This window comes from Brienomyrus brachyistius, chromosome 8 (assembly GCF_023856365.1).
Source record: "Brienomyrus brachyistius isolate T26 chromosome 8, BBRACH_0.4, whole genome shotgun sequence".
NCBI classification, from domain to species: domain Eukaryota; kingdom Metazoa; phylum Chordata; class Actinopteri; order Osteoglossiformes; family Mormyridae; genus Brienomyrus; species Brienomyrus brachyistius.
In genome coordinates, this window is record NC_064540.1 from 9369374 (window position 1) to 9392316 (window position 22943).

The 22943-nt window shown below is 47.7% G+C and overlaps 2 protein-coding genes across 4 annotated transcripts; one reads left to right on the forward strand and one right to left on the reverse strand.

Annotated features, from left to right (window-relative positions):
- Positions 1-2595: 2595 nt before the first annotated feature.
- LOC125747820 (transcription factor MafB-like) lies at positions 2596-14960 on the reverse strand. Its single transcript, XM_049023330.1, has 4 exons — positions 14823-14960; positions 14256-14401; positions 5617-5924; positions 2596-5381 (listed from the first exon to the last, which is right to left on the reverse strand). The coding sequence occupies exon 4, from the start codon at positions 5306-5308 to the stop codon at positions 4307-4309; it is 1002 nt and encodes a 333-aa protein (XP_048879287.1). The 5' UTR covers positions 5309-5381; positions 5617-5924; positions 14256-14401; positions 14823-14960; the 3' UTR covers positions 2596-4306.
- A 157-nt stretch (positions 14961-15117) lies between these two features.
- LOC125747819 (spermatogenesis-associated protein 2-like) lies at positions 15118-22724 on the forward strand. Of its 3 annotated transcripts, XM_049023327.1 has the most exons (4): positions 15118-16023; positions 16290-16579; positions 17572-18092; positions 20827-22724. In XM_049023327.1, exons 3-4 carry the CDS (start codon positions 17757-17759, stop codon positions 21958-21960), a joined length of 1470 nt encoding a protein of 489 aa, XP_048879284.1. In that variant the 5' UTR covers positions 15118-16023; positions 16290-16579; positions 17572-17756; the 3' UTR covers positions 21961-22724. The 3 variants fall into 3 exon arrangements, with proteins under 3 accessions (XP_048879284.1, XP_048879285.1, XP_048879286.1); XM_049023328.1 differs by lacking the exon at positions 16290-16579; XM_049023329.1 differs by lacking the exons at positions 15118-16023; positions 17572-18092 and having other exon boundaries at positions 16043-16579.
- The last annotated feature ends 219 nt before the right edge of the window (positions 22725-22943 follow it).

The following is a 22943-nucleotide window of genomic DNA, read 5'->3' on the forward strand; positions in this document are numbered from 1 at the left end:
GGTCGTGCTCTCACACAGACACACACAGAGCAACGCAAATCAAAATGTGCCGCCACATCCAAGCAGGTCCAGTCTCACACCAGCCTCCTGGCCCAACACGCAAGGAGCCAAAGAGCAAACACTAACGCACAGGCTCAGATATATGTGTCTGTCCAGCTGTGTGGGCATGAATGTGTGTGAGTGATTATCATGAGTATCAGCTCATATCAGCATCCTGTTCATAGGCTAAAAATACACAAATATATTATTATCATTTGTTTTAAACACATGACACATACAGAGTGTGCAGGCAGTCCTTAGGTTATGAACAAAATCTAAGTCGAATTAGTAGGCAAGTCAGAGAAATAATAATATAATACATAACAATAATAATTATGATTATTATAAAGTAATAATTAAAGTAGGTAGATAATGTACTGTGCTGTGTCGAGACGATGGATCACAGAAGCCGTGCAATGTTTTGACAAGCGTCACAAAGTAGTACGTATGTTCATTTAACCTGAATTTTTAATATAACAGACTTTATGGCAGTGCATTCATAAGTACAAGCTTAACTTAGGGGTTACCTGTATGCATTATATACTGTATGTGTGTGTCTGTGTGTTTATTAGTGAAGCTCATAGCTGGTCACATACATGATGCTCTGCACACCAAAGTGTGACACAGAGTGACTCTCTTTCCTTAATCCTAACCCCCTACCACACCCGCCTGCCCCTTTGCTCCATTTCCCCCATCCGCAGGCTCTGCACTGGTTTTGCTTACTTACTCTCAACACTTCCATCTGAACCCATTACTTTCTCCCACATTAAAGCAGCTAGATATTTTAACTGCTGTGGCACAAGGCTGAGGGAAACTCCCTAAACCTGTGATCGCGCTCTTAACCACCACACCACCTGCTGGCCCAAGCTGGAATCGCAGTGCCAGCTGGCGCTGTCCGCTAACATGTTTCGGAAGGTTCATCACCAGGGTAGGCTTCATGGCTAATGAGCTTTTCTGGAAAGAGGGGACGGGTGACCTGCAAGATGAAACGTGGATCCTCTTCAGGTGGGTGACCGGCTGCAGTCCGACTATGGAGCTACCGCTCAGAAGACCTTTCTAGATTTCAGAAGCAGACTGGGATTCAAGGCGTTGTGTCTGCCAGGGACCCCGCAGCATGTCCCTGAAGACAAGCAGCATTTTTGCACATAATGTCCCCACACTGGAAACCTTAAACCCCCAAGAAGTCACAGAGGACTCCCCTTCGCCTCCTACGCTCCTGCTGCTCATACAAAGAGCAAACATGTGGGTGCATGCACTCGTGCATGCATGCAGGTGTGTGTGTGCATATATGAGTGTATGTGTGCATACAAGTGTGACTGCGTGATTGCGTGCATATGTGAGTGTATGTGTGTATGCGCACACTGACAATTGGGAAGTTTGGGTGCTGTTGGTTCAGTCTAATGAGGGCCATTTGCCACCAAACTATACCAAGGGGGACCACCCTCCCCCCCCCCCCAATCAGCAACAAAAAAGGGCAGCGAAACCCTGTGCTGCTTTTTGTCGCCAGTGCATGTGTGAGTGTGTGTCTATGTGTGTTAAATCACAGTGCTGTTTTAAGAATAAGCATATTTGTAAACACTACACTTTCAGAAAAAAGGGTAAAAATGCTTGTCACTTGGGTGCACTGCAGGTACAAACTGGTACCCATACTGCGTGTACTGCTAAAATTTAAATTATCTTTATTACCAATAACAGCTACTATGGCAGCTATCATGTAAGGAGAATAATTTCCCGCCGTCTCCCATCTATAATTCAGGCTGGGAAACAAGCCCGACTGGTCTGTAACTAAGCCGCATGAAGGTCGCTGCTCCTCCGTAGTCATTACCGCGCTGCATTTTCCTATAGTCACACCCTATCTGCTTTGCGACATCTAAGTGCGGCTACAGCCCATAATATTCTTATAGAAAGGAAGCTAGGGAAAATAGTTGTTAAATATAGGAGTCACAGCATGTATTCGTCTTGCGTAAAGTGATTACCAAAATGTGCCGATGTTAGTACAGCACTCTGATAACCGTCAGCATATAAAGTGGCACATAAGATTAAACTTATGCAGCAGCCTGGCAGCGTATGATTTGAACATACAACAAAAATATGGTATTTTAGCTGTGTTTTAAATAGCAGCTTCTCTGAGCAATTAGATAGTCTCACTCCCGGTGTTTTCAGGTCAAAGATCCCCTTGCGGTGCTGCCTGCCGCTTAAAGCGCTCGTCAGCAGGGTAGTTGAGATAACGCCATCGCCACAGAGGGGCCGCAATTTTACTAAGCCGCATGAACTGCCATTTGCCAAAAACCGAGGAAAAAAACACTACGTGCACGTTATGTAATAAAACTTATCTTTAATACTAATATTTATTCTGCAGGTTTTTAAGTTAGCCGAAGCCTGCTTCCAGACCCCGGAATAAAGTTTGGTCGCTTGGGAGGATTTAGAATATTTTCATTTTGATTTATTATTGCTTTGGTGAAAAATTATTAAATCGTGGCCCGAGTTAATATTCGGAACAAAATATTACGATTCGTTTTTTTAAATTCAGAAGTAAATACCTCTCAGAACAGTGCGTCATTAAAATGACTTTATTATGCAAAATAGGAAACAATTTCTTCTGAAAACAAAGAAATATATGATAAAACAGAAACCAGTCTGAACTTAACTATAATACTCCAAATCAACGTTTTTTTTCATATATAAACAAGATTAAAAGGCAACACACAAGAAATTACCGAGCGAAACCGCAGCTGCAGTTCAAACCTGATTTCAACACCGTTGAATCAGTAACGAGGTTGAATATATCCGCGACTCGTCAAAATACGATTGCAAACAGCATGCTGTCTCCATTAAGATCAATCTGTTTGATTATTTTAATTAACCATGTATCTGGCCAGCAGAACCAGAATATCCAAAGATAAAGATAATACGAAAGGAATTACATGATCATAGGATATACCATAACATTCTCTAAACATTTTCTTATTTAAACTGACCGGCAGAAAAAACACAGAAACACACAAAACTTTCTATTGAGTATTTAAAAACGATTATTTAACATTCCTGACGCAGGGCTGCTTTGCCCCATATAGACACTTTGATGTTAAATTGGTATCATGTTGCATTAGTAGAAATACCATATTTATAACCAGGGTCGCTGTTGAGTGTTTTACCTGGAAACTTAGGCCTTTATAATGATAAGCGTTTAACGTAATGATTAAAATAAATGAAATGCCATAGAGAGTTATATTCATTGAGGTATCTCAACTGAAATAGGTCTTCAACGGCGCCTGAATATTAAAATATGTTTGATATGTATGTATGTATGTATGTAAGACTTAATCGGCGACTAATAAATCTCTGCAGGATGGGCGTCGTAAGGTCCGATCACTCGAGGCTTTGGCTCCGAGCATTTTAGTCCCCGACGCCAATTATCCTCCTTCAAAAATAGGCCCCAGGTAAACTTGACTTAGCCCCTGGTCATTTCAGTAGCTAGAACGTCCCCTGGTCTAAACATAAACGGAATTAACTACCTAAATTCCTGGTTGTTTAACTCCCCTTTAAAATATCACGAACGACAGCCTCCCAAACTATTATGACACACCAAAAAGTTAAATTAATAGAACTAGTTACTTGTTTATGAAATAAACGGCAAATTAAATAGATGTTTTTTGGCATAGGTTTTGGAAATATGTGAAAAAAAATGCATCATTTGCATCTTAGCACTAAAATACTCGTTTGATGTTTTGTGTAGAGTGTAATTACAAACTAAATAAACATGAAAATGTGGAACGGCACAACAGAAAAAGGCAATGTCGCAATTTAAGGGCCAGATCAAAGATATGCATTAAAGACAAACGAAATGTACAAAATAGATTTTCACCATACATGTCCAGCATGCAGGAATAATATTTTATACATGTTTTAAAATGCTTCTATGTAACCAAGCAGGCAAATAACTTTAGCTTAAATGTCCCCCGTCCCGGAAGTTTCTCTCAATTAGGCCTACAAACGGGGTCCACGGCGAAAATGCAGTTTGGACCTGAGCATCGGGTCTTTCGTAATGCGTTTCCATAATTCTCCAGGGAATTACTTTGGCCAGACTCGCCAGTGCTAGAAAACTTTTTCTGCGTAGAGTAACCCTCTTGTAATTGCAGAAGTGCCGTACAATGGGCTGCTGCTTTGAGAAACACTCCCTTCTTCACTGTATTTCGGCTGTCAGATGAAGAAAAAACGGCTTTCAGTGAACCGTGGGATCACTGTAGCGCTGATCGCCATCTTCCCGTCAGATTAAATCACAGAGGAACTCCGGGGAGGACGGGCTGTCGCTGGCGGATTCACCGTCGCGGAAGCCGCAGGAGCCAGCCAGCTTCTCGCACTGCAGCTTGTAGGCGTCTCTCTCCCGGGCCAGGCGGCTGATCTCTTGCTTGAGTTGCTCCACCTGAGTTATTAGATGAGTCTTTTCGTGTTCGAGCACATGCTTCTGCTGGACTCGCTTGTACCGGCAGGACTGAGCATATCCGCGATTCTTGAGGGTCCTGCGCTTCTGCTTCAGGCGGACCACGTCGTCCTTGGTGAAGCCCCGCAGGTGCCGGTTTAATTCCCTTACTGACATGGACACTAGCTGATCATCTGTGAAACGCTCCTCCACATTCATGCCCCCTCCGCCACTATGGTGGCCCTGCTGAGGGTGCTGGTTATGGCGATGGTGGAACTGTGGGTGAGGAAGCGAGGAAGCAGGAGATGGGCTGTGGTCCTGGTTCTGGCCGTGTACATGGGTGTGTGGCCCTGGGTGATGGGGCAGCTCCTCAGATCGAGGATGGCTGACGCCCAGGTACTGCTGCTGGTGTTTCTGCGCATGGACGTGAGCTTGGTGCTGCAGTGCCCTGTAGCCCTCATAGTCCCCTGGGTGAAGCTGCTGATGGATGTTGGTAAGTGGAGAGTGACCGTGGCTGCCGATGAGGGCCTCGACCGCATCCTCCGGTGTCAGGCCCAGCGCCTGGGGATCTATCTGCTGGTTATAGCTGGTGTTGGGCAGCCAGCAAAGCTCGTCCACGTAATTCCTCTGTTCTGTCGGACTAAAACTGGGAGAAGAGGGCACGGAGCTGCAAGGAGTGCTGACCGGGGTGGAGGACACAGACCCCGGCGGCTGGATCCTGTTGCACTGCCGCACGGAGACAGTGTCCAGACCGATTAACGCTTCTTTCTTCACGTCAAACTTGACGAAATCAAAGTCATTGACATAGTCCAAAATGTGCGCTGAGCCCATGCTGATCTCCGCAGTCATGCCGCCTCTGCTTCGCGAAGTCTGCCCTCTTTCTAATGCACTTTACTGTATTAGTCTTGTCGGCGCGCCAAATCTGAAAAAAATAAGAAGTTTTTTAAGCTCAAAAACAGTCTAAAAGCAATAAGACTGCATAAAGAACAGTAAGCAAATAGAAAACTGAATGCAAGTAAATCACATGAGGATCCTCGGCTGCCAAGAAAATGAAAGGTGATTAAAGTCTAACGGTAATTAAAGTGGCAGATTTGTTTCCATCCAAAAAAGTTGGAAATCACGTTATTTCTGCGGGAAAAGGCGCATAATCATAATACCTGTAAGTAGAACAAAACCTGATGTATTCGAGCCTTTGTCTCAAATAATCTGATCTGTAGGTCCGGTTTCCAGGCAAGCGAACGTCAAGGCGAACTTGCGGAGTGCTGGCACCTCCCGTCCTGCGCCGCGCATATCTCAGCCTCTTCCCAGTGGCGCCTTTTCTGTTAAGGCTCCTCTGGGTGACGTCGCAGCATGAAGCCGGGCCAAAACCTCATCCTCGCCCAATGAAGACCGGCTGATTAACATAACTATCCAGGGAGGGACGCGTACTTTTGACAGTTATAAATTCGTCAGCTGAGCTGAGTCCCTGTAAATAAGATGCCAGTAGAAACTGTTAGAAGATTCACTTATGAATATGAAAGGTTCATACCAAACGGGTTTCGGAATGTATACCAAACACTTTCTTGAAAATGTCTCTCTTTTAACCGTAACCATGTGCTAATCTGTACATTTTAAATTATGCATTAATCGCTAACAATAAAGAATCAACAAATTGTAAAATCCGTAAAGATCAGCTTCACAAAATATTTGTTTACCAAACCTGTTACGCTAGCTCCAAAAGACGGTAAGGAAAAAAAAAATCAAGGTTACATTTTATGAAAAACATCCAAACCATTTTCAGAAACAGTGGCAATATGCATAATCCTATTCATATATAATGCGTCGGTGCCCCCAGCGACCCCATTTGGGATCAAGCGGTTTCAGAAAAATGGATGGATGGATGTTGTTTCATTTTTCTTCGTTTGTACTCGATAACAATATATTATTGCATGTTTTATATATATTATGCTTATATTTTACGAAACCAAGACCTCAACAAAATGGGATGTCACACATTTGACAGCTGTCAGTGTTTATGTTTATGCCCGTGCGATACAATAAAGTCTAAAAAGGGGGAAAAGTATCCAAATGCTGACCCCTTGTGGACATCATAAATATCACATGCCGACGTGTAACCAGTATTATGTATTTACGTGTAAAGAGTCACGGCTCGGTCTGCGCTACGTTACCGCCCCCCAAGGCAAATATGCAAACAGACTAATACAATTCCGTTATATCATTCAAAGCAATGCCATACCAAAGTATTGCGGTAAATAACCAAAAAAGTTTAAATGTGAAGAAAGTCGTAAATCAGTCAATCAATCTATCTATCTATGGTTTTCTGAAAACTTTCGTGTTATTTTCATTATTTTGAATCGGACGAGATGAAATATAAGTTAAGATACTACACAATTTTCCTTCTTAACATTACGTTATTTTCAGATTCCCTCCTTTCCATGTGTGTCATGTCCTTGTTTGGCCAGCAGATGTCGGTAGCCTTTCCATTCCTTCCGCATTCCCAGTGGGTAGGTAATTAATTCATTCGTTATCAGCACACGCGCACACACACACACACACACACACACACACACACACACACACACACACACACACACACACACACACACACAGAAAGAGAGAGAGAGAGAGATGGATTAATTACCCACCCGTTAAGACTGGGTATATATACACTATATTGCCAAAAGTATTGGGACACCTGCCTTTACACACACATGCTTTAATATGAAGTTGGCTCACTCTTTGCAGCTATAACAGCTTCAACTCTTCTGGGAAGGCTGTCCACAAGGTTTAGGAGTGTTTATGGGAATTTTTGACCATTCTTCCAGGAGAGCAATTGTGAAGTCAGGCACTGATGTTGAATGAGAAGGCCTGGCTCACAGTCTCCTCTCTAATTCATCCAAAAGGTATTCTATTGGGTTGAGGTCAGGGCTCTGTGCAGGCCAGTCAAGTTCCTCCACACCAGACTCGCTCATCCATGTGCTTATGGACCTTGCTTTGTGTACTGGTGCACAGTCATGTTGGAACAGGAAGGGGCCGTCCCTAAACTGTTCCCACAAAGTTGGGAGCATGAAATTGCCCAAAATGGCTTTGAATGCTGCAGCGTTAAGAGTTCCAAGGCCAACCCCTGAAAAACAACCCCACACCATAACGCCCCCCACCACCAAACACTACAATTGGCACAATGCAGTTAGGCAAGTACCGTTCTCCTGGCAATCCCCAAACCCAGACTCGTCCATCGAATTTCCAGACAGAGAAGCATGATTTGTCATTCCAGAGAGCATATCTCCACTGCGCTACACTCCAATAGAGTCCAGTGGTGGCATGCTTTACATCACTGCATCTGATGCTTTGCATTGCACTTGGTGATGCAACTGCTTGACCATGGAAACCCATTGCAAGAAGTTCTCTACACACTGTTCTTGAGCTAATGCAAAGGCCACACCAAGTTTGCAGGTCTGTAGCTGTTGACTCTGCAGACAGTTGGTGACTTCTGCACACTGTCCACCTCAGCATGCATTGTCCCCGCTCTGTGGTTTTATGTGACCTACCACTTGTGGCTGAGTTGCTGTTGTTCCCAATTGCTTCCACTTTGCTATAATACCACTAACAATTGACTGTGGAATATTTAGTAGCAAAGAAATTTCAGGAATGCACAGGTGGCATCCTATCACGGTACCACGCTTGAATTCACTGGGAATGACCCATTCTTTCGCGAATGTCTGTAGAAGCAGTCTACATGCCTAGGTGCCTGATTTTATATACGTGTGACTATGGAAGTGATTTGTACACCTGAATTCAATGATCTGGAGGGGTGTCCCAATACTTTTGGCAATATTGCGTTTGTGTGTGTGTGTGTGGGTTTGCATAAATCACATCTGAGGACCAAACTGTCCCCAAAGTGTAGTAAAACCTGCAATTTCAAATTTCAAAACATCTTTTGAGGTCCCCATTTGGATAACTTCAGTTTTATAAAAAAAATCTGTAAATGCAATAAAAAAAAATAAAAATACCAAAAGTCTTGTATTTTGGTTGCTTACTCATGGTTAAGGTTAGGGCTGGGTAAGGGTTAAGGGTGTTGTGATTGGGATTAGGGGTTTTCCCATAGTAATGAATGGATGGTCCCCATTTAGATAAGTAGACCAATTGGAAAAGTCAGGTTTACTTGGGGATTGCCATTGGGGCTAAAATAGACCAACACAGGGAGCAAGACTGGGGAACAGCTACAGCTACAACACAGCAAGAACTACAATGAATGATTGAGGAATAGAACAAAGGCAAGCACTTAAATACACAGGTAACAAGGATTAATAAGGGCAGGTGTGGGCTATAAGGTCCTAGGGGCAATAAGGAGCCGGTGAAGTCAATTAACAGATACAGCAGGTTCAAACATCAAAGGAAACTAAAACAAGGAAAACCAAACATAACACAACCAGGGAGAAGGGAGCAAACACAAGCAGTTGGCTGTGTGTGGGGAGCCCACAACAAAAAAGGTGAGTTGGGAACTGCAGCCCAACCACTTAGCCCATTAGGCCACATGGCAGTCCAGGGAGCAGGTAAACACACTAGAGACTAAGGGCTACAAGACGGGGAGGAACAGAATGGCCAACGATACCTGCTGGCCAAATGGGGACAAGACACATGGGACAGGGCCAAACGAGCACTGATCCTGAAATATTACTGCATAGGCCATGGCTTTTGAGAGCCTCAAGGGCCAAGCCTTAATGTATGTTCAGTTTGTTTACAAAGTGCAGATTAGGGTTAGGATTTATACCCAAGATATTGCAAAAAAAAACAAAAAAGAATGCAACTGAATTGCTCCAGTAAACATGGTCAGACACAAAAATAGAGTAACATTAATTAACAGCAGACCAGACAACGTGCTTTAAAGGCAGAAAATACCACGTTTCAGGCCATGTGACAGTGATTCGCATTCCGGATACTGTGAGTAGGAGACGCTCTAAGAATATCACAGCCAAATAATGGTTAATGATCTCCTGAAGACAGCGAATAAATGCAGGAAAATGCACCCATGAACATTTACTTACGCTAAACAACATGTCCTAGTAGTTGTTTTGTGTCTTAAGAGATGAACGTCAAACATCAGTGCTGAGTGACGCGCACTGTATCGCCTGACTGTGCTGGCTGTGTAGGCGCTGTTACTGCAATGACTAGCAAACTTTCAAATAATAACTTACTCATTTTGATTGATAAATTATTTTCATGTCGATGGACTGTCCAGCCACTGGTTTAACTGACCTGATCACTGGGTTAACTAGCCTGATCACTGGGTTAACTGACCTGATCACTGGGTTAACTGACCTGATCACTGGGTTAACTGACCTGATCACTGGTTTAACTAGCCTGATCACTGGGTTAATTGGCCTGATCACTGGGTTAATTGGCCTGATCACTGGGTTAACTGGCCTGAACACCAGAGCAAATGGCCAGGTTACACCTATAATTTAAAATAGTTTCCATTTTTAATATCAAATAATGTGAAGCCGGTGCTCTCATCACGCTAATGTAGATATAATTGTAAATACTGCGGTGGTTACATTCGAAAGGAGCGAGGAGGAGTAGACTCTCTTCCTTTGGTAGGAATAATTAAATGCTCATCCGTAGCCATTTGAAGGTGAGATCGGTCGTGAAAAGCGTCGTGCCGATGCTGTAGCCCATGTAAGATGTTACATTTTAAATGTCCATGTGTTGCGTGGGCTGTAGTTCCCTTAGCCTACTTGTTTTGCGGTCCTGATATTTTAGGGGGTAAAACCAAACTGGAGGCCTTTACATAAAAGTCTTATTTTGGTAAGACAGCAGATTTTGAATGTTTCAGTGTACAGGACACAAATCTTTTTCTTTCATCCTTCCATCCATTTTGGATGGATGGATGGAACACTTCATGAAAATGGGTCAATACTATCAAGGCTAATATTTAAACAGGTCCTGCTACGGGTAAAAAAATTCTCCTTTTATTTGATTTGCAAGGTTACTTTTTCAAAAGATAAAGTTAATGAGTTCGACCTTCAGGGCGTCAGTGCGTGGGTCCTTGCTGGTCACTAGAAGAGTTAATGGTCTCCTTAGCATTTGATATGAACCATCCTAGCATTTGGTTTGGCCTCACCGCTGGGTGCTGCTGCACAGAGACAGTCCTTGAGGATGCCCAACAGGACCCTGGTGAGGTGTGGGGTGATGCCGTTGCCTTGGCGAGGGGTGGAAAGACAGCTTCACGGGCATATGCTCCGGTTAAACAGCAACCAGGCTGCCCTTCTCTGAGAGGGAGTCATGGATGGCATCAGCCTCCCACTCTTACACCCACAGCCACAGCCTTCATGCTGCAGAGCCCATGGCTAAAATGAATCTCTAATTGTTTAGCGCATCCAAAACCCCAGCATCAAGCAGAAGAGCAGCAGACCAGGAGGGAGAACCACAGACCAGACAGAAGAGCAGCAGACCAGGAGGGAGAACCACAGACCAGACAGAAGAGTCAGACCAGGAGGAAGAGCATTTCCAGACAGTAACACACTGACTACTTTAGCTTCCATATGTTTGAAAATGTGGATAAATGTTTTGTAGGATATTAATAAAACCGCATGCAAACTGGACCACTTCACAGCAGAGAGCACATCTATGGATACAGAAACATTTATGGTATGTCATGTCACAAGAATAAATATCCAAAGTGTTTGTACTCCAAAATGACACTAATCAAATACTATAAAATAAGACATACAGCAGAGTGTTCCAGAATGTTCTCCAGGCAATTTCTCCCTAGCACAGTAGATTGCACAGTCTTCATTTTCAGCAATGGCTCTCACTGGATGCGTACTTCTGTCTTTCTGCATGGACTTAGGAACAGTAAGAGTGGCAGATATTATGCAGGGTACGGAGCTCTATGTGTGAAAGATGTCTTACCAGGAGAATGTGTCATACTGCGACCTTGAGAGACCTTAGACTGTAGTCAGCTGTTTCAAAATAGAACAAAAGGCTTGCGTCAGGCTCTGTGTGTCTGGACCTTACACACATCAGGCTCCGTGTGTGTGGACCTTACACACATCAGGCTCCGTGTGTCTGGACCTTACACACATCAGGCTCTATGTGTCTGGACCTTACACACATCAGGCTCCGTGTGTGTGGACCTTACACACATCAGGCTCTATGTGTCTGGACCTTACACACATCAGGCTCCGTGTGTGTGGACCTTACACACATCAGGCTCTATGTGTCTGGACCTTACACACATCAGGCTCCGTGTGTGTGGACCTTACACACATCAGGCTCCGTGTGTGTGGACCTTACACACATCAGGCTCCGTGTGTGTGGACCTTACACACATCAGGTTCTGTGTGTGGACCTTACATACATCAGGCACATTCATATAAGGAACATCAAAGGGAAAAAGCAGCAGCAGACCATATGCAGAGATGGACACCAAGACAGTGCTTTTAAAGCATGCAAAGGCAAAAATGTGCTGATAAACACATTTATACAGTTTTGATATGACTATAGCCTCCCATTGTGTGTTAAGTAGCCTTCCGCTTTTGCTATGTGGGTGGAGAAGCTGTTCATGTGTAGCCAGCCAGTGACTGGCTGTTGAAAGCTCATCTAGAAGACAATGATGGGAGTGGCTTTTTGATGGCCAATCAGAATGCTGCCACTCATCACGACTGGCAGTAACAGCCTCATTACACTGCTTCCCATTGGCAGTGAGCCCCTTACCAGGACCCCGCCCCCATGTCACCTTACTGTCTACTCAGCATTTCTGTCCAGGAGTCGGTGGCTAATCATTAAGCCACGAGAGCTGTATACCACCTCAGCGGTTGGTTAAGAGAGATGGATGGATGTGTTTCTCCATCCAAGGAAAGCCTGAAACTGCCTGTGACACTACTGCCAGGAAGATGATGGAGGGAGAAACATTTGTAGACTTTTCTGAGACCAGGAGATGTAGCTTCACTGAAGATAATCCAGCTGCAGACAAATTAACAGTTTCTTCCTCAGATTGTCTTTACATTTAAAGCAAAATTACTGTTCAGTAATATTTGTTGTTATAAATCTGCCCACAAAGGTGATTAGAGTTTATCCCATGTGTGCAATGGCGATGTGTTTGTGAACCATGTTTACCATACAGTCGGGGCTCGTATCCACACACAGCCGGGGCCCGTACCCACACACAGCCGGGGCCCGTACTCACACGCAGCCGGGGCCCGTACCCACACACAGCCGGGGCCCGTACTCCCCACACAGCCGGGGCCCATACCCACACACAGCCGGGGCCCGTACTCCCCACACAGCCGGGGCCCATACCCACACGCAGCCGGGGCCCATACCCACACGCAGCCGGGGCCCGTACCCACACACAGCTGGGGCCCGTACCCACACACAGCCGGGGCCCGTACTCCCCACGCAGCCGGGGCCCGTACCCACACACAGCCGGGGCCCGTACTCCCCACGCAGCCGGGGCCCATACCCACACGCAGCCGGGGCCCGTACCCACACACAGCCGGGGCCCGTACCCACACACAGCCGGGGCCCGTACTCCCCACGCAGCCGGGGCCCATACCCACACGCAGCCGGGGCCCGTACCCACACATAGCCGGGGCCCGTACCCACACATAGCCGGGGCCTGTACCCACACACAGCCGGGAACCATACCTACACGCAGCCGGGGCCCATAGCCACACACAGCCGGGGACCCGTACCCACACGCAGCCGGGGCCCCGTACCCACACATAGCCGGGGCCAATACCCACACACAGCCAGGGACCATACCCACACGCAGCCGGGGCCCGTACCCACACGCAGCCGGGGCCCGTACCCACACGCAGCCGGGCCCCGTACCCACACATAGCCGGGGCCCGTACCCACACGCAGCCAGGGCCCGTACCCACACGCAGCTGGGATCCATACCCCACATACACCTGGGACCCTACACACAGCTAGGGCCTGACTTTGTTTTCTAATTAAGACATATTAATTATGATCCTTCGATAATTACTCGCCATCGTCTCAGCAACGTCATTAACAAATTGACTGCCTTTTGCATTGGGAGCAAATGTCAAAAAAGACTGATGTGCATCAAAAATACATAGGTTGTTATACGAAAACTCTGTCAACCTCATAACCAAACCCAGATCAGAGTTGTAGAAAAGAGACTAACTTAAATCTTTTTCACCAGCATTAAATTTACTAAATCATCTTAAATGTGTTTTTTTCCTCAACTGACCCACAAATAATGTGAACAGTCACTGGAACTGGAAAGCAGTCTGAGGATGTCGACTTGCAATTGCTTTCCCTACTTGAACACGACATGTTTGTATCCCATCCTGTTCACCTCATCTTTGAATGACTTTTTTTGTATTTTTTCACAAAAACACAGAAAACAAATGGCAGGGGAAAAGTTTACTGTAAATTCCTATTCAGGTTTATGATTATTTAGCATTACAGGCAGGACTTGACTAATGTAAGTACTTTGTTCTACAAACCCTTACACAAGGGTTTAAATGTCGGTTTTACCCCACCATATTGGTTAAGACACCTTACAACAAAAAACACATAAGCCAAAACTATACTAGTAATATGTACCCAGTACTAAACAAATGAAAAGATAAATATATTTCCGGTGTATGTCGCTTTCTGCGCGAGTGCTTCCGTAAAAACTGCGTATCTCAAATAACTGTCACGTAAATGGAGAGCTTCCCGTGCCAGAGTCTCTGCAGGAGCACTCAGGCCGTCAGGCTCGCTCGCTTTGCAGCAGCTGCACCGGCCACCTCCCACGCAGCAGCACGGAGACATCACTTACGCTGACGAGGCGTCCTTGTTGGTGGGCTGAGGGCTTCCAGTGCTGCCCAGGAGCTGACGTCTTCACACAGGGATGGATTTCAGTGCTTTTACTGTGAGGACCCTGATGAGCTGCTCCTCAATGACCCCCACCGCTCCTGTGCACCCCTCCCCCCATGAAAAACAATCCCAAACCCGCATGTCAGCAGACAACATACACCAGGGTTCTTCAAACCTGATCCTCGATTCCAAGCCCAGATCTTGTTTTCACTTCTCCCAGGTACTTAGCTTAATAATTACTGATTCTGATTGCCCACAGTAGTTTCACACAAGCTTAAGCCCTTGAGCAGCAGTGATTGGCCCTTGAGGTCAATGATCTGAATAGCCTTGGCATAGACCATAGCAAATCACTTGGCTTTAAAAAACAAACACATGCTTTCGTTTATAAATATGCATAAACAATGATAATAAATAGCACAGCCTAACTTATCTGTTTAAATGTAACCTGTTAATTATATGATGGTAAAACATATAACACTGTAAGTACTACAGGATTTCTGAATGTATTTGCAGTGATTTTACTGCTTACCTGTTTTTGACGCGCTGCCTGGCACGCCCCCCTGGTCACCTGACCTCCGAGCGCGCTCGTCTACGCTTTAGGTATGCACACGCTGCAGTCAGCCTCAAACAAACGACAGGCATTGCTGCACAGACCCTACACATCCTAGGGCAGCTGACATTCTCTTTTTCACATTTCCCACCACCACAGTTTGCATAACAGGAAGTTCCTGCCAGGAGCCAGTACCCCCAAGCAAACCTGAAAGGCAGGTTGCACACAACCTTCAAAAGACGAGTTGCGTAATCCCAATCCTTTATCAGCGTCTCGCATCAGCAATGACAGCAATTCAGTTTGTACTGGCTAGTGCCTTATGACGAGATCAAATTTTAAAAATACATTTCCAGGGTACTTTGATTTTGCTATTTGATGGGCGAAGTAAGGTAAATGTACTGTTAACAGTAAATGACAATTTCATGTTGAACACGCAAATCAGATTAGAAAAAATGTTTCAGGAACATGAATTTAGGAACAGGAACCGCCGATGATGGGCAGATGCGATACTGCCCCCGATCAGGTCGCGACGGGATCAGGTCGAGGCAATGCCAGCGTATAATGGTTTTAATCTGGTCGTTGGTGCTGTATTTGATGACTCTTTAACAAACAGCTGCTTGGTAATTGAACTGATACTAACTCTGAACCTTATCCAGCACGAGAAACTAATGTGTTAGAGAACGGGCGTGTCCTCTGATGTCGCCTGACAGCCACTCTGCGATTTCTCAACGTTTTTATTAAGCCTGGAATCCCCAGAAGAATTAAAATGAAAAGCATGTACAAGTAATTAGGCTGTACAAGAAGCAAAGATGGTGAAGACAGAATTATATATGCATAAAGAAAAACGGATTCTCTATATCCCGAAAGAAACTCAAACTGTTATCTCCGTCCCTTCTTTTGAAACTTGCTTATCTACTAACTTGGTATAACTTGATCATTTCGTCTGATGTTTTGTCGAGAGGCATTTTACACAAAATTACTATTTCCGTTAGTTTTTATAATAGCTTGACGTTATATCCGACCTTGTGTTTCCTTTCACCCTCGTTCATCCTGTAATTTAAAAATGGGGAAGTCATCAAACTCATTTAAAGACTTTGGATTTCCTGTTAATGCCTGAACCCATGGAGACATTCCTCCGTGCTTTTAAAGAAGCCTCGTCGGATCCCGGGAATGCGGTCAGGTATGGGCGAACTGGTTCCTCTACGTTTTTGTGTAGTGCCTGAAAAGCCAGAGGATGAATAAATAACCCAAAGCAATCAATTTCTGTATTGAAGGTCTGCTTATTAAAATAATACACGTCGCATGTGTATTATATCGCTACGTATATTTACAAGTGATTCGTTCTGTGAACTGGAGTTAATTTTTGTATTTTTTGTTTCTCTTAAACCTGCGGTAGCTTTACTGTCAGTATAAGTAACTCGGTATATTTGTTTTTCTTGGACAAAGTTCACATCGCGTGAGTAAAGTAGCTCCCAAAGTGGCGAGCGCGCACCTGAACGGGCATCCGCGGCGCAACCGTGCACGCAGGGCACATTCGCGCGCATGCGCGCAAGCACCGGGGGAATTTCCAGCAGGATGTGAAGGCACTGGGCTGAACTAGACGGCGCGCTTAGTTGCGTGCGGCGCGCATGAGACGGAGCGGCGCGCATGAGACGGAGCGGCGCCCACGGGTACACCTGCTTGGAGCGCGAGGTCGGCGCAGCACTGCGCGCAGGGCACTGGATCGCTGCTGTACAGTGAGTTTTATTTGTCTTTGTCATTGTTCGGACGAGTGACCTGAGTGAAACATGAACGCAGGGCGAATTATTACCAAGATGCCATGACCTCGGTGTATCCTCGATCGCCCGTCGTTCTGATATTGATGTTAAATGAACGCGAATGTGCAGGGACCAGGAAAGGAAGCTGCTGTGGCGGGTACGGGAAACGGGGGCATTCCAGTTTCATACAGGGTGTCAGTGAGATGCAGTAACAAACGTATGGATTGCATGACCGAGAATATAAGCAAAATGAAACTGTTCGTGCTAATTTAATAAAGCTGCCGTGTAATTCTGTGAACCTGGCGATCGTTTTATCTTGTATTAGGTCTACTGGTTTATTTGGGAAGTCGCGCTCGCTAGATGTAGTTCACTGTCCTGTCTATACGCCCGGCACTTTACGGTCCTCGTATTTCTTCTTTGCGTGCTGCGGGGGGATGCCATCTGTCACTCGGGCCCTGGAGGACACCACTCCGCCGCTGTCTCTCGCAGATCCGGCGATCGCCAGCTCGCTATGTAGGCGTGTGTAAAAACATGCGGATCACTATGCGGGCATCGTTGTGACCATTCGAGACCAACAGCTCGCATCCGGCCGTGCTTGAGGCGATAAGATGACAACTAGTCTCTGTAAAGGTTTAAAAGAGAAACCGAGCTTTAAGTTTTGAAACGATAATTGCCACGAGTCTCCAGCCCACGCACAGCATGTCAGCGGCAGTGGGTGTGTGTGCTCTTCTCCTTCCCACAGCAGGTGGGAGGCAACTGTGTGCCACTACACACTTTGCATTTTAGTTCAGTATATAGCAGGGCATTGATTTCCTCAATGCATAATGTTTGACTGCGTGATAGTTGTAAGGTAAGTATCAAGGGCATATTACTCAATTGATTACAGCTCCTTGAGCCCTTGAAATGCTTGTCTTTTCTTGGTCCAAAAGGGACCGCATGGCTAATGTGTTGTCTCTCTTGGGGTCTCCCAGCTGGGATGTCGTGCTGAGCGGCTGCCCCAACATCATCCACTGACCCTGAGCCCAAAATCCAGTGAACCCAGGGAGCCTTTCTTCGGCAAAACCCCATCATCCGAACCGTGGTGCTTCGGCCAGCAGGGGGATTTGTAGTGAGGTCCCGGGGGGAATGAGCGAGACTCCAGTGCCACCTGCCGCCCATGGAAGTCAACTTGAGGGAGGGGCTCTTCCAGAAGTACGTGCAGTGGCTGGAACGGCGGCTGGACGAGGGGCTGCAGGAGGACGGGGGGGAGGAGGGGGCCGGCAGGCTGGGGGAGCCGCAGCTGCTGGCGGAGGCGGGGACCTTGCTGGCGACGCGCCTCCCAGAGCCAGCCCAGCGCTTCCGTGTGCTGCCCTTCTACCAGGTGGCAGAGAACGCGCTGAGTGGCCGCAGAGGGACGGGCCTGCAGGGGCTGGAGACTGCTTTCGGCATGCTGGAGACCGTCTGCGTCAACCTGCTGCTCTTCCCCTGGAAGAAGGAGTTCCGCTGCATCAAGGTGTGCGACCAACCGCTAACCCCGAAGCATAAACCTGTCCCTTTACCAGGAGGGAGGTGACGTAGCGTGAGAATCGGTAGGCATGCGTACATGTGTAGCAGTGTGCCACCTGTTAGCCGTGCAGTTTGTGAGTCATGGTTGATATAATAAATGTATCCTGCCGGAGAAGAGAAACCTGCTATTCACACGACAGATGGTGGGAAAAGGAGAAGAGCTGGACTGACAGCCTCATGTGCCGCTCTGGACAGAGGGCGGGTCCGCCGCTCCGAACGTGGGACGCGGGGCGGGTCCACAGTTCCGAATTCTGCCCAACCCGCACACACACTTAAGTCATTAGAATGAGTACTTGCCAGGGTTAGATGACAGCAGTCCTGAGAGTGGCTGCTGGATCCCTCAGCACCATCAAATATGGAGGTGTTATGTGGGCGGTGTGTGGCTCGGCAGGTTGGGGTGCTGTGCTTGTGATCGGAAGGTGTCAATCCCAGGCTCAGCAGGGAGATTTCACCATCGGACCTTTAAACCCCGATCGCTCCAGGGACGGGCTGATCCTGCTTTCTGCGAAATATGTCGCTTTGGATAAAAGCATTTATTAAATATTAATGAGCATCAGATAGACAGGCAGCAGTGGGGGTTTGTCGTCTTTGGACAAGGGTCATCTCTGTGGATCTCCTGAGTGAATCCCATCAGATCCTTGTGATGAAGTTGGGCTGTGTTTTGGGAGTAGGTAATTCCTAAATTTTCAATGAAATCCAATATGGCAACTGCAACTATTAGGTGGTCATGAAAATCCCAATGTATCGGACTGGACTCCTCCAATCGTGTTAGGCAACATAAGAGATATTTCTATGTCAAACGTTTTTGTACGTTCAACAGTTATTAGCCAAAAGGCATTTTTGCTTATTGCTGTGCCCCTTGGTGGTCTAATGACACCTTTTCCATTGACCATCCACAGAATTGGGTCCCAAGCCCAACTGTCAAATTTGGTTTTGACGAGTCAAAGCCTTTCGGAGAAACGGCCCCACATCCTGTTTGGTGGCTTTGTCATCAAATTCATTATGCTACACTGGCCATAGCATTTCAATTAGCATAATGATTTGAACAGCTCTTGGTCGGACCCATCGGTAGACAATGCACACCAGATTTGGCTGTGATCGGATAAACAGCGTAGGAAGGGAATGATTGGATGCACTGGAAATCATTTATTTCTGTTGCGATTAGTTTTGATTATTCAATTTTTTAAATAACTTTTCATTTAAAACCTTTTTTTAACTTGACTGAAAAAAAAAATCACCAAATATCACCTGTATTAATTGCATACAAAGTCGAATCTCGGAACATAAAATTTTTTGTTGTTATTAAACAGGGAGAACATGCCCGTGTAATTGACAAAAGGCCAACCACTGCACTGTACAAAAGACATTAAGCACATCAAAGGCAGTGCTGCCTGATGGGGGTGCCGGCACAGATCAGCGGAATGACGTTACGTCGTTTTTTTATTCTGCAAAAAATGAAATTTCCATCTGCAAGCTAGATTAAATAGTAAATTATAGTCATCTTATAGGCCGGTACTTGGGGTGGCATGGTGGTGCAGTGGTTAGCACTGTTGCCTCACACCTCTGGGACCCGGGTTCGAGTCTCTGCCTGGGTCACATGTGTGTGGAGTTTGCATGTTCTCCCCATGTCGTTGTGGGGTTTCCTCCGGGTACTCCGGTTTCCCCCCACAGTCCAAAAACATGCTGAGGCTAATTGGAGTTATTAAATTGCCCATAGGTGTGCATGTGTGAGTGAATGGTATGTGAGTGTGCCCTGCGATGGGCTGGCCCCCCATCCTGGGTTGTTCCCTGCCTCGTGCCCATTGCTTCCGGGATAGGCTCCGGACCCCCCGCAACCCAGTAGGATAAACGGTTTGGAAAATGGATGGATAATAATAATAATGAAAACTTCCTTTATCCTTGTTGGGAAATTCTCTTTACACCTCCCCCTCTGTGGGTGAGGACAAGCTGGCTGTGAAGGACAGCCACCTGTTGTGGCACCCAGGGAACTGGGGGTCAAGGGCCTTGCTCAAGGACTCGCAGCCATGCTGAGGCTGGGCTTGAACCAGCAACCTTCCAATCACAGAGGCGTAGCCCACTGAGCCACACATATGTGATGAACCGATTGCCCGCAAGATTTCTCAGATTTGTTTAAATGTTTGGGTTAATCTAGGGTCCCCCCGTGACCCAGTAGGGTAAGCGGTTTGGAAAATGGATGGATGGACCGGTACTTTGAGACTTCTAAGTGGTGAATGAGCCCATGAAATCCCATGTCCTTCTCTATGGAAAATGGCTGATTATCCAGTGTAGTCATCTCCATTATTTTAGTAGTTGTGCCTTTAGCTCTGGTGGTACTAGCCTGGAATATTGATAAAGTTTAAAAAGCAGCCAAGATTAATACATCGGACTGATGCTGATGTCTTGATGTTGGCTGATATCTACACTTCCGGGCAAAAAAATGGGTGAAACCCAAATTGCACTACATTAAGCTTTGACTCTTATTTTTTTGCCCAGGAGTGTGTGTGTGTGTGTGTATATATATATGTGTGTGTGTGTGTATCCTGCCCATCCCTACAGTGACGTTTGCTATGACATCACACACCTCCGCTTGTGCCTGGTCCCTCCTGCACGCTGAGATGTTCAGGTTTGTCTGCAGATATTTATCTCTGATGTTCCCCCCTCCCCCCTGTGCTTCTTCGCAGACCTTCACAGGCCCCTACGTGTATTACCTAAAGGAAGCGCTGTGTGATGCGGACCTGCGCTGCCTGCTGCACTCCATGGGCTACACACGGGAGCAGGAGCTGCGGCTGCGTGCCGGGGACCCCCCCGGGGGCACGGCTCATCTGCGCCGGCTGGCCTTCGAGCTCTTCCTGGCGCGTGCAGAGTGCCGTTTGCTGAGTGAGGCAGCGGCCCGGCGCAGGGGCGCCAACGCGGAGGCGGAGGCCCTGGAAGCGAGGCGTGGGGGCGTGGAGGAGCTGGAGGTCAGGCGTGGGGGCGTTGGCAGGGAGGAAGGCCGTTGGCGGGCCCATGCAGAGCGGGATCGCGACAGGGAGCGGGCGTACCTGCGCAGGAGTGCCCGCGCATCCCGCTCTGTGGACGTGGCAGACAGCAGTGGTAGCTGGCAGCCCCCCCCCCGGCCAGTGCTGCGTGCCTCGCTGAGCCTGCGCAAAGAGCCACGCTGCCTGGAGCCGGACACGGGCCCTGTGGAGCCTCCCCAGGCCGGCCCTCTGCCCGGGCGGCCCCGCCTACAGCCACGCACCCCTCCCGTCGCTGCTGAGCCCCCACAGGCCTTCACCCTGAGTTCCCTGGATGAGCCGGACCTATACATAGAGCGTGGGCCCCCCCTCCAGCAGCCACTGGCACCACCGCCCCCCCCACGTCGCCCCGCTTCCCGTGACTTCTGGGGGCCCAGGGGCCAGGGAGTTAAGTGCCGGGGCTGCGGGCGCTGGTGCGGGGCCCCAGTTGCAGCTCTGCAGGGAGAGGGCCTCCTGTGTGCCTCCTGCAGGCCCGAGGCCCCGCAGGACTACCCCAAGCCCTGCCCCCGGCCCCCAAACGGTCCAGAGAAGCCCCCCATCGCCCCTCGGCCATATCTGGGCAAGTCGGCCAGCGCCGTCCCCTCGGTCAACTGCATGGGGGCCGGCATCCTGCGGTGCGGCTTCTGCAACAAACCCGGCGCCTCCCACACGTGCATCAGCTGCTCCAAGGTGTCATGCGGCACCTGCGTTAGTCTTTACGCCAAGGACGCCTGCGGCCGCAGGAACCCGCAGCACAGCTTCGCCTCGCACCAGCAGCTGGGCTGCCGCCCTGGTGTCCTCTCACACCTGGTGTACCGCTGACAACCCCGGCGGGCCCGTCCGCTAAACGCTGCCTGTGTTTACCGTAAGGGCTCGGGTCGGTTCGGATGGATTCTGTTACGGGTGCTGTCGTCAGTGTCTGGATGTTCCCGACAGAGGTGGACCTGGGGCAGGCTCGGAAACTGTTTTCTGAATTGGCTGGCTGGGTGGGTGGTTTGGGTCAGACCAGCCCAGTGTTTGGGACGGGGGGGGGGTGTTTAAAGAGGTTGCAGTTGGCTCTTGGACCCGCTTGTGCTTTTTACTTAAATGGAGATGACTTCCCCAATTCCCAAGTGTCCAAGATTACGTGCCATGTATGGTTATGTCAGGATAGTGCGCGGCTCAGGGATCTGCCACATCGTGCAGGACACGGGCAGTGAGACGCCTGGGCCCTCGGTGCCCATGACATGATGGCAGGTTGGACAGGGGCTTCCGATTCAAAATGTCTGCGTCCCGTTGAGAATTCCCTTCCCCCCTGAATCGTCGTGCCGCCGTCCCTGCCATGGGGAGGGAGTTGCAATTGCGGAGTCAAACCAACAAACCCCCTCCCCTTGGCTCCTCCTTTGTTCCTGTGGCCGATCGCTCTGTGGGAGGTTTTCCCCCCCCCCCCATCCCACCGCAGTCCCTTTGCTTCCCGCCTTTGTATTTGGGAATTTGGAATCGGCCCCAGACACCAGAGCTTGGCGTACTGAGCCATTGTTCATGCTGGGGGGGGGGGGGGGGGGGGGCACCTTCATTCTGAAGGGAACAAATCCCTAAATGAAATGTGTTGGCTAAAAAATATATATATATATATATATATATAAATAAATATAAAATTTCTATATGAAAATGGCCAGACTGAGTTCTTTTAAACTTTGCCCGGCTAAAAGCAGGTGTGTGAACCCGCCGGGTCCAGGTGTGTTTATGCTGCATTTGACTCCAAGGTGGCGTCTTTGTAGACGCTTTGGAGTCCAAAACTGTGGCTGTGGTTGGATTGTTTCCCA

Bases quoted from the DNA above. Each gene is read 5' to 3' on its own strand.
- LOC125747820 (XM_049023330.1), bottom strand. From the start codon at position 5,308: ATGACTGCGGAGATCAGCATGGGCTCAGCGCACATTTTGGACTATGTC.
- LOC125747819 (XM_049023327.1), top strand. From the start codon at position 17,757: ATGGAAGTCAACTTGAGGGAGGGGCTCTTCCAGAAGTACGTGCAGTGG. The intron at 18,093-20,826 runs GTGTGCGACCAA...GCTTCTTCGCAG, and splicing joins AGGAGTTCCGCTGCATCAAG to ACCTTCACAGGCCCCTACGT.